Source organism: Ochotona princeps, chromosome 6 (genome assembly GCF_030435755.1).
Source record: "Ochotona princeps isolate mOchPri1 chromosome 6, mOchPri1.hap1, whole genome shotgun sequence".
NCBI lineage: Eukaryota > Metazoa > Chordata > Mammalia > Lagomorpha > Ochotonidae > Ochotona > Ochotona princeps.
In genome coordinates, this window is record NC_080837.1 from 6,613,352 (window position 1) to 6,625,048 (window position 11,697).

Sequence of the window (11,697 nt, forward strand, 5' to 3'; positions counted from 1 at the left end):
CCGGGTTCACAGTGCAGCTTGTGGCTCGCATCCATCTTGCAGGTGCCTCATCTTCCAAATCACACCTTGGGGTCTTCGAAGACCACGGGGAGGGTGGGGGACTCCTCCCAGGCTCTTACGAAATCTTGCTCCGTTTCTCCTGCTCGATGGTCTCTGTAGTTGGCAGGGTGTTCTGCTGCATTTCCGTCTTCTTCAGCTTGGCCTTTTCGAAGGTGGCGATCTCTCCCATGTCGGGTTTGTCCGCCATTTTCTTACACCCAATGCGGTTTCCTGCTGTGAGCTCGGCTCCTGGGGATCCTGCTCAGTCGCTGCAGTAAGAGATCCAAATTTTTTTTTGAAAGATTTATTCATTTTATTACAGCCAGATATACACAGAGGAGGAGAGACAGAGAGGAAGAGCTTCTGTCTGATGATTCACTCCCCAAGTGAGCCGCAACTGCCGGTGCTGCGCCGATCCGATGCAGGGAACCAGGAACCTCCTCCGGGTCTCCCACGCGGGTCCAGGGTCCCAATGCATTGGGCCGTCCTCCACTGCTTTCCCAGGCCACAAGCAGGGAGCTGGATGGGAAGTGGAGCTGCCGGGATTAGAACCGGCGCCCATATGGGATCTCAGGGTGTTCAAGGCGAGGACTTTAGCCGCTAGGCCACGCCGCCGGGCCCGAGACCCAAAATTTTTTAAATGATTTATTTATTTTACTTGAAAGTCAGAATTACAGAGAAAGAGAAAGCTCTCCCTTCTGCTGGTTCACTTCCAAAATGGCCACAAAGGCCAGAACTGAGCTAATCTGAAGCTAGGAGCCAGGAGTTTCTTCCAGATCGCCCATATGGGTGTAGGGACTCAAAGCTTCGGGCCATCCTCTGCTCCTTTTCCAAGTCACACAGCAAGGAGCTGCCTTAAAAGTGGAATGGCCAGGATTCGAACCAGCACCAATATGGGATACTGTCTCTGCAAGTGGAAGATTATCTTGCTACACTACCGGGCCAGTCCCAAAGTGTCAGATCTTACAGGCACCTTATTAGAATATTATAGCCCCTTTACCCTGTGATAGCCCTTCAACCATTTGCACATGGCAACTGGCCAGATTTCCCTCCCTCTCTGAGCTGGGAACCCTTTGTTCTTTTGGTTGGTCCTCACATTTGTCCTCACATTTGCCCCAGACTGAACTCTGAGTTGTTCTGCATTGTATGCGCAGACAGAGCATGAGGAATGAGCGAGGCCCAGCAGCCGTCAGAATGCCATGTGGGAAGCATCGTCTCACAGGTGGAACCCAGATGATGTGATGGGGGTGCAGGACCAGCTCTGGCCTGGGGAGGAGGTGGAGGGGGCAGGGTGCTGGGAGCCACATGCCTGCTTTGGACCTGCTCGCTAGCACCTCGGGACCTGCATATGGAGGGAGACCCCCCAGGAGGGACCACAGCCATGGCAGGGAAGGGTCAGGCCAAGAGATGGGATGGGGCAGGGATGAGTAGGTAAGAGTCCAACTGCTGGGACATCTTCCTGCCTGGCCACCCACAAGGAGGTTCCTGACTCACCTGGAGCTTGCCCTCCATTCACACAGGTAGAGCGGAGCTGTTGCTTTGGGTCTCACTTCTGGTGAGTATGAGGAGGGGTGAAGTGGGGGTGACCATGTTCACAGATTTAGTGGCTGCAAGCAGAGGAGAGGTTGGTACACTTCCCTCATGCTGGAGGACAGAGTATCCCAATGAAGAAAGAAATAAGGGGCTGGCACAAGGGCTCAACTGGCTAATCCTCTGCCTGGAAGCATTGGCATCGTATATGGGCACTAGTTTGTATCCTGGCTGCTCCACTTTTGGTGCAGCTCCCTGTTTGTGGCCTGGGAAAGCAGTGGAGGATGGCGTGGGACCATTTGGGAGATCCAGGACAGGTTCCTGTAGCCATTTGGGAAGTGAAACAGCAGATGGAAATGCTTTGTCTCTCTCTCTGTGAATTTGCTTTCCAATAAAGATAAATAAATCTCTATAAAACAAAAGGACAGGGCCCGGCGGCGTGGCCTAGCGGCTAAAGTCCTCGCCTTGAACGCCCGGGATCCCATGTGGGCACCAGTTCTAATCCCGGCAGCTCCACTTCCCATCCAGCTCCCTGCTTGTGGCCTGGGAAAGCAGTCGAGGATGGCCCAATGCATTGGGACCCTGCACCCGTGTGGGAGACCCGGAAGAGGTTCCTGGTTCCCGGCTTCAGATCGGCGCAGCACCAGCCGTTGCGGCTCACTTGGGGAGTGAAACTTCGGACGGAAGATCTTCCTCTCTGTCTCTCCTCCTCTCTGTATATCTGACTTTGTAATAAAAATAAATAAATCTTTTTAAAAAAAGGACATAAGTGATGAAAGGAATCAACATTATTCTAAAGAATAACAGGAAAAGGAGGAGAGAGAGGTTGAGTCCTCCCACCTGCAGCTTCACTTCCCAGATGGCTACAACAGCCACCCCTGGGCCAGACCCAAGCCAAAGAGTTTCTTTTGTGTCTGTCATGTGGGTGCTGGGGCCCCAAGCACTTGGGCCATCTCCTGATTTTCTCAGGCATATCAGCAGGGAGCTGGATCAGAAGATAAGCAGTTGGGACACAAACTGGCACCTGAATGGATGTCCGCATTACAAGAGGTAGCTTGACCTGCTACTCCACAACACTGGTCCCCAGTGGAAATTACTTTAAACGTCTTTTGAATGTTTTTTTCTTTATTTGTGAGACAGAGTGACAGTGAGTGGCTGGGACCCAGTGATGTAAGTCCCTAGCATCTGCTCTAGCCTGAAGCTGGAATCCTGGGGGCAGAGGCAGGACGTGAACTCAGCACTCCAAGGTGTAATTCTTTTTACCAATGAGGAAACCACACTGTGGAGAAGTGAAGTGGTGGGCTCAAAGACACGCGAGTCAGGGATGAGCCAGGTCCCAGCCTGTTCTGTTTGATGTCCATCCCAGACACAGAAACAGTCTGCTCACCTATCTACCCAGTGCACAGCTATGTGTGCAAAATACATGATTATTAAATTGTTATTTTATTGAAGAGGCAGTGGCGATCCCCCTTGCTGGTTCACTCCTTCAATGCCTAGAGCAGCAGAGCTGGGCCAGACAGCAGAGTGGAGACTGGAACTCCAGCGGGGCCTCCCGGATGGGTGACAGGGACTTAACTCGTTGAGCCATCAAGTATGCACAATAGTAGGAAGATGAACTGGAGAGCAGATCTGGGGCTCAAACCCCAAACCCAGGCACTGACCTGGGTGTGGGCATCCTAGCACCGTGTCCAGTGCCCATTTATAAGCACTTCTAACTCAATCATTCCTATTTTGATGGATACTATTAAGTCTTTGTGGTGATTTTTTTCAAAACATGTTTGTAAATTCTTTTAAATATTTATTTTATTTCCTTGCAAGGCAAAGTTACAGTTTGAGAGAGAAATTTTCCATCAGTTGGTTCACTCTTCAAAATGGCTGCAATGACCAGGGCCAGGCCAGGCCAAAGCCAGGAACTAAAATCTCCATCTGGGTCTTCCATACAGGCAAGGTGGCCCAGCCAGTCGGACACATTCCCACCATTATCCCAGGCCCATTAGAAAGGAGACAGATCAGAAGCAGAGTGTGGGGACAGCCAGGACATGAACTGGCTCTCACAGAGCGGATGCAGCGTCTCCAATGCTGACAACCCACTGTGCCACAGGGCGCGGCTCCCTTAACTCCCATTGAGGTGCCAGGACTGTGGGTAGGCTGTGACTACTTTGACCAGTAACAGGATAACTCAAAAAGTTCACAGAGGGCCTGGTGCTATAACCTAGTAGCTAAAGTCCTTGCCTTGCAAGTGCTGGGATCCTATGTGGGCACCGGTTCTAAAAGCAGTCCAGGATGACCCAAAGCCTTGGGACTCTGCACCACGTGGAAGACCTGGAGGAAGTTCCTGGTTCCTGGCTTCGGGTTAGCTCAGCTCCAGTCATTGCGGGTCACTTGGGGAGTGAATCATCAGATGGAAGATCTTCCTCTCTGTCTCTCCTCCTCTCTGTATATCTGACTTTGCAATAAAAATAAATAAATCTTTTTAAAAAAAGTTTACAGAAAATAGAATTGCAAAAAGTTTACTTTGGTGCAAAAATTTGAAATCCATGCATACGAGGGGGTCTTGAAAGATTCGCTAAAAAATAGTTTAATTTTTTTTAATGCATGGTTCTCTCTCTCTTGCACCAAAAGAAATGTATCTTTTCATCCCATCTTATGGACTTTCTGAGGATCTTCTTCTACATGGCTGAGTGGGTGACACTACTACTTCTAAGGCTGCACCCTGAAAGGCCAGGCAGCTTGGGCACTGTTCCCTACGGGGAGCACTCACTCACAGTACCCACCCATCACAGAGTGGTCAGCAGCAGTCCCAGAGTGGTGTCAGCCCTCAAGCCATCGCAGCCTCCGTTTTGCAACCAGACTGTCCCTTTGTCTGGGAGGGACCTAGGCAGAAAGTCAGGCAGGAATAAAGGAGCAGCAGGACCTCCCCACAATGGCACTCCTGCAGGCCTGCACGGTTACTCCACCCCCCGGGCCTGCCAATCTGTATTCTGCTTTCCCATGATGACCTGGAGGAGAGGTGATGTCAGGATGGTCATAGGGAGCTTAACCCACATGAAGCCCCACCCAAACTCCACCCTGTGTGTATATTTAATGAGGGGACCTCCCACTGCAGCATTGGAGTAGGAGGGTGCAGCACTGGCCCTTGTGGCCCCCTGCCGCGTGCTCTCCTCCCTGGCATCTCCATGGTAGGATGTGTTCCCTGTGGTATCACATATGAATGTGTTTTCTACTACTTGCGCTGTAATGATGCCTCAGTTTTGAACTCTTTTGGAGAGGCAAGAACTTGTAGTAAAACCTGGGAGGTAGGTTCCCATGTCCCTTCTAGGCCTGGGACATCATGGCACAACAGGGACAAGCCTCCTTACTACCCCATCCAAGTGCCCGAGGTGGGGCAGATCAAACTGCTGCTCAGAATGCTCACACCCCACACTGGAAGCCTCTTGGAGTCCTGGCTACTCCAATTCCCATCCAGCTCCTTGCAAATGCGCTTGTGGAGGGAGCACTTGGTGGCTCAAGGACTTCAATGTCTGTGAGAGATCCTGCGGGACGCCTGGCTTCTGCCTTTGGCCTGGGCCCAGCCTTGGCTGGCTGTGAGAGCATTGGGGAAGTGAACCAGCAGTGGGAAGATCTCTCTCTCCCTCTGTCTTCAAGCAAATCAACAAAATTCCTGAGACACGGAGTCCAAAAGCATAGTAGACAGTAAATCCGCCACTGGGTTTGGGATGGTTTCTTTCACAGCAGCAAACTGGAACAGCCCAGACCAGGCATCAAAGATGTCTTGCCATGGAGCAGATAAAATGAGAAGATGATCAGGGCTGCGTGTGTAGCACAGCCGCTGTGATGCCCATCCCCTATAGCGGCGGGGAACGACAGTTCCCTCCCACCTCCGTGCGCCCTGGGAGGCTGCAATGCCAATAGGGCGGTTCCAGCTAACCACATGGGAAGACTTCAGCTGAGTTCTGGCTCCTGGCTGCAGTCCAGCCCTGGCTGTTGCAGGTATTTGGGGAATTAACCAGTGGATAAAAGCGCGCACTCTCTCTCTCTCCTTGTCTGTCTGTCTGTCTGTCTCAAGGCAGAGCTTCCCTGGACGCTGTGAGAGCCTCTCGCCAGCTGCCTCGCTGCGATCTCCCTGCGTCCAGCAGAGGGAGCAAGTGCACTGGCGGCCGGGACTGAGCGAGAACAGCTCCATCTGTGGTGGCACAGCGACCTGGGCCCACGAGCCACAGCGTGAGGCTCAGGGGGTGTCCACAGCGCCCCAAGCAAAGGCGCTCCTTCATCCCAGCCCAGCTTACCAAGGGGCCAGGCCCCTGGAGAGTCCCCCATTTCCTGCCTTCCGCCCTCCCCGCCCCCACTTCCTTTTCTCCTTTCACCCAAACTCTGCATATGCGTGATTTTCTGACAGCGACAACCTTACAAAGAAACATTCCAGCAATTCCCTCCTCATCCCAGAGGTCCCCCATTCCCGCTCTCTGCTATTGACCCCAGCCATGACTGGGATTTTGCTGTGCTGTTGAGTTAAAATGTTTCCATCAAACTCCCCGTGGTGGCTTTGCTTCCATCTTACACCCTCATTTTCTGCTTACTTTCCTGCCCAAACAGGAATACTGCTAATGTTGATAAATATCATAATCCAGTGAATGAGTACCGTAGTTGTGCTGTTTTCCTAGCTCATCTCTTCCTTCTGGAGACATCATCATAACACTTCAATCTAAGATGACTGGACAGGTTATTACTTAAAGATCGCTAAGAAACACTGTTGCCCACTTGGTGTGACAATCTGGTTTGCATGATACACTTGCATATGACATGATAACTTTCTCAATGCCTTCTCAGGCTGTGTTTGCTTGTTTGTCTTGCTTCGTTTTCTTTGTGCTTGTTATTCATTCTTCCAGATTTTCTAAGAAGAGAGAGTATGTGTGTGTGTGTGTTTCCAGAGACAAAACCCTGAGAACTTTGTTTCCACAGAGTTGACTTCTGGATCTGAAGCTATGGCTCCTTGATGTAGTTGGAGCAGGACATGGCTCCCAAGCCCGGGGAAGGTGTATTTAAAGTCCGGATTTCCAAATTCATGGCAGTAGTAGGGTGGAGATTTAATCCAGGGGTGGTGCCCGTGGAGGTTCTTAGCTTCTTGGGGATGCGGCCCTTGGCAGGTGGTTTGCACCAGGGGATGCTGACAGAGGCCCGAGTGGGGTCTGCCTACCTCTGTGCCCCCTGACTCACCAGCTCTTTTATTCCACGTGACTTTCACCATGGTCAGCATCAGCCCCCTGCACCAGATGCCATCCCACTTGAGGCTGCCTGATCTTGAACCTGAACCTGCAAAACTGTGACCTAGGTAAGCGTGCTGTCTTTAGAACGCTGGGAACCATCCCTTACCATAGTCGGAGACGTCCCAGCTGTCTTCCGGGTCCTACCAGTGCAAAGCCATTCTGATTCCTGATGATCTGTGTGTGAACTTGGTCTTATTTTCTCTCCCTTGCTTAATATTTCTAGAATCATCTCTTTACCCACAGTGTTGTAACAGATCATAATCTTTTTTTTTTTTGTTCCTTGTAACTGGAGAATTATGTAGACCTTTCAAACTGAAATTGCATGTCATTGGTTTCAGGAATATTTTATATGATTTCTTTGGTCATTTCTTCTCTTCTACTTTCTCTGTTCTGTCTGGAATTCCTATTGTTTGAATATTGGTGCTTCTTGATTTAGGCCAAAGCCCTCCCTTCCCATCCAGGGGGAGCCCCAGTGGGAACTCCATTTGAGTCTCCCACATGGGTGGCAGTGACCCAAGTACTAGATCAAAAATGAAGGTACTGGGACTTGAAGTAGGTATTCCAATATGGGCTGTGGGCATCCCAAGCAGTAGCTTAACCTGCCAGGCCTGTCCACCTTCCCTCAAGAGAAAAATCTTGACAATTGTTAAGTCACCGAGATGCTGAAATGGTCTGTTACTGCAGCGCCACTTAACGATAAAGTGGACCAAGACTGAAGCAGGCCAAGTGCTTCAGGAAGATGCTGGGTGAAGAAGGCTGATGCCAGGTGAGAGTGCCAGGTAAGAGCCAGAGAACATGTGGGATAGACAGGCCAACTCCTATGTCTGTCTGAGCCATGCCTTTTGTCTAGTCAGCAGCAGATGGCAGGGCTTGCTGGGATATTGCACTCACTTGCTGGGTATTTTTCTCTTCCAGGCCCTTCGCTTTTATTTGAGAGGCAGACACATACAAACACATACCCACACCCCCCACACAAATCTTCCATCTACTGTTCCACTCCCCATATGCCTGCAACAGCAAAGCCTGGGCTGGGGTGAGACAAGTTGAAGATGGGAGCCGGGAACTCAATTCCGGATCTCCCACCCAGGTTGCAAGGATTCCCCAACTCAAGCCATCCCTGCTGCCTCCCTTCCAGGGTCTTTGTTAGCAGAAAGCGGGGTCAGGAGCTGGAGCTGGGAATCGAACCCAGATGTGGGCGTCTTTAACCACCAGGCTGAGTGCCCACCTTCCCCCTGGGTCTTCCAAGTCGAGAGTCAGTTCCTTGGTATTTCCTTGCCGTGGGTATTTTTGGGGATCAGAACACAGAAGCAGCTGGAAGTCCACAGACCTTTCTGGCCCCTGTGATAACCTTGACTCTTTATAGAGATCCTGTGAGGTATCCCGGAGCGGGAAGGAAGAGAGGGTGGGCCTCTGAGAGCAGCAAGAAGGTAAAGGGGAGAGATTTCTTTTTTTCACTCTAGTAGGGGAAGGGGCAGAGTGTGATGACAGTTTGGAGGGGTGAGGAAGAGTCCCTCGTGCTGATCCTACACCATGTCCGGAGGTGACCAGGACTGATGGCCTCTCCCCCTAAGCTCCTCCTCCCTTCCCTTCCCATCCAGGAGGAGCCCCAAATCAGCAGAGCCACCAGGCCCAAGGCACACAAGAGCTGGGCTGCCAGCTGTCCCTGCAGCCGCTGCTGGGAGCAGTAGGCACTTCCCCGCGGTTTGGCACATGGTGGAGGTTGGGGGAGGGAGAATCAGTGGTGTGTCTGGGCTTGGACTTGTTGCCAGCTCAGTGGGATGGTAGCTAGAAGTCAGATTACATAGACTTAGGGAAAAGAAAGAAACGTGCCAGATACCTCCATCTCTGGCTCCTGACCACAACCTTACTACCCTGCCCACTGCCAGTGGCTCCCAGCACTGAAAGCCCCATTCCTCTTCCTCCCAGGCTGCCCACACTCATGCTCCCCTAGTGGGAAACCCCCATGCCCTCCAGCCTAAGGTGAGGAAGGTGGCACCATGGGATGTGCCAGGATAAGACCTCCATGTCAGCTGAGCCATGCCAGGGCCTGGTGGGTAAGAGGAGACAGCTCCCACCAGCACTGTCAGAGCACATGCCAAGTCTTCCTGGTGGCTCCAGGGACCCCTCTCTTTCATCTTCAGTCACAACCAGGCAGGAGCTGCCTTCCCTGGCTCCAGCCATCCGGACTGGCCATGCAGTAGTCAGCATCACTGTCTCCTGACTCTTCTACAGGCTTAATCCATGCACTTGAACCCTCCCCTTTGCTGTCCAATTTCTACTCATTTCTGAGGACCCTACGTGGTCATCATCCCTTAGAAACCCTCTGCATCCCTCCCCCTACCCCCAGGCATCTGCTCACACCCTGATTTCTCCTATCCTGGTTCTCATCACACCTGTTATGCAGGATGATCTGTCTTGTGGGACAGGCTATAAGCTCTCGGTAGCAGGACGTGAGGATGGAGAAAGGCAGGGAAGAAAGGAACAAAGGTAGGAGGGGAGGTGAAAGAGGAGGGGGCCCACCCATTACTGGCTGTGCAATCCTTGCCGGAGCAGCTGCACAGGACCACCCCCACCTCTCCATTTTCCTCTGCAGGAGACACACTCTATTGGGTGAAATGATTGACATTAACCAGTATACGTTGCCTACAACAGTATGTCCAGTGAAAATGGCTTATTTGGAACTCACACAGGAAGAACTTCCACCTTTTAGTGGTTCTGGGGTTCATCCAGAGGCCCAACGATGGCTTGGAAGGCCCTGCCTTTTTCTGCCTCTCTGCTCTCCCAGCCCACATGCTGTTGGCTTTGTCCTTGGGTGGACTGTTGGTCACTGTCAGGGGTTGCCTGTGGCCAGGGCTGTGAATGTTGGAAACAGGGCTTTTGCTCTCATTCATCCTGCAGATGTCCCTTGTGTCCTGGGCTTCAGCCACCAGGCCCTACGCTCTAGCTGCAAGGGAGCCGGGAAAGGCAGGTGCCTCTGCAGCTGGCTGTGGAGGCTGCCTGCGTGGTAAAGCACATGGGATTGGCTGCTGCAACCCTCCTCATCTTGCTTTTGAGGTTCCTCAGTAAGGAAGTGCCCAGTACCTGGAGGGTATGGTTTAGGAGACCACATCTCCAGCCACCCAGAGAAGTCTTCTGTTGGAAGCTGGAAGCTGGAGCAGGACCCCTAATCCTAATGTCTTTATTTTCTTCTTCTTTTTAGTTCCCAGCCTTCCTTGCAGTGGATGAGGGCAGGTGATACATTTGGGCCAATTGGTTGAAAACCATATGTTGTGTGATTTCTCCAAAATGCCTTTAAGACCAAGCCCTCCTCTAGGGTGACTGACTGTGTCGTGGTATGCCTGAGGCTTCTCTGGTTTTAACGCTGAGGTTCCCACATCTTGGGCATTGTTACTCCCCTACAAACACACACGCACACGCACGCGAATCAAGATAGCTGGTCATGTTCTCTCCACTTTGTTCTGGTTGCAACTTGAGTGCAAGAGAAGCCTGATTGGTTCCACAAGGCTGAAACCACACACTGGGGGGTGGGAGGGCTCTCTCAAAACCCAGGCTATTAGAATGGGGTTGGCTCTGTAATTCTAGAGGACTTTTCTCAATCTCTTACAGCTCCCTTTGGGTGTCACTGATCCAAGAGAAAAAGACAAGCTTCCATGGTGTGTGCTTGAAGTCTTTTGCACCTGTCCCAAGCAGGTACACCTTCTGTCCATGGCCCAAAAGTGGGGCAGGAGGAGCTTGACCCTTGTGCTCATGCCTGTCGGGCCTGTTGATGGAGGAGGGTGTGTTTGTCCTGGATGGGAAACCATTTCCACAAAGGAGCCTCAAGACTGGCCCTGGGGAGTGGTTGCTGACCTTAGGGTAAGCTTTTTTTTTTTTTTTTTTAAGATTTATTTTATTTTTATTACGAAGTCAGATATACTGAGAGGAGGAGAGACAGAGAGGAAGTGGAGCTGCTGGGATCAGAACCAGCGGCCATATGGGATCAAGGCAAGGACCTTAGCCACCAGGCCACGCTGCTGAGCCCTAGGGTAAGCTTTTTACCTTTGACCCGGCTAAGGACTCCTGTCCTTGACCTCACTAAGGGCGGGCTCCAGCCAGAATAACTTCTTTTTTTTTTTTTTTTTTTTTAAGATTTATTTATTTCTTTTATTGGAAAGGCAGATTTACAGAGAGAAGGAGAGACAAAGATCTTTCATCCCCTGGTTCACTCCCCAAGTGGCTGCAATGGCTGGAGCTAAGCTGATCCAAAGCCAGGAGCCAGGAGCTTTTTCTTGGTCTCTCACATCGGTGCAGGGTCCCAGTGACTTGGGCCATCCTCTCCTGCTTTCCCAGGCCACAAGCAGGGAGCTGGATGGGAAGCAGAGCAGCTGGGACATAAACTGGCATCCATATGGCATCCCAGTGCCTGCAAGGGAAGGATTTAGCCATTGAGCCATCATGCCAAGCACCCTCCCACCCCCTGTTCCTTTCTTTAATACAGTTTGAGAGCCACTCTTTTTTTTTTTTTTTTTTGGTTTTTTATTCATTTTTTAAGTTGAAATACTTTCAAAATTACAGACTAATGACTTTGAGCAAGCAGGAGAGGTAAGGAATTTGTTATCCACTCCTGAAGATAGACAGCTTTGTCAGTTCACAATCACCATTAGCTGTCACATCTTTCCTAGTCCCCTTCAAGGTACTCTTTGTTAGGCCTGCCTTGGCATTCATAGCATTAACATGTGATTTTCCCTCAGTGTGACACTTTTTGTTTCAATTTACAGCAGTGATTATGACAGTAAGTAATAAAGCTTACTAGTCATGGATGCAATTGCTAGCCAACATCCATTGTAAAGTTTTCTTAGCATTCATTGACTCTTGTTGGATGACC

General features: G+C 51.0%; 1 protein-coding gene across 1 annotated transcript; it reads right to left on the reverse strand.

The window, feature by feature from the left end:
• LOC101527335 (thymosin beta-10-like) lies at positions 1-247 on the reverse strand. Its single transcript, XM_036495648.2, has one exon. It carries the CDS (start codon positions 245-247, stop codon positions 116-118), a length of 132 nt encoding a protein of 43 aa, XP_036351541.2. The 3' UTR covers positions 1-115.
• Between the last annotated feature and the right edge of the window lie 11,450 nt (positions 248-11,697).

Coding starts and splice junctions, on each gene's coding strand:
- LOC101527335 (XM_036495648.2), bottom strand. CDS start 247: ATGGCGGACAAACCCGACATGGGAGAGATCGCCACCTTCGAAAAGGCC.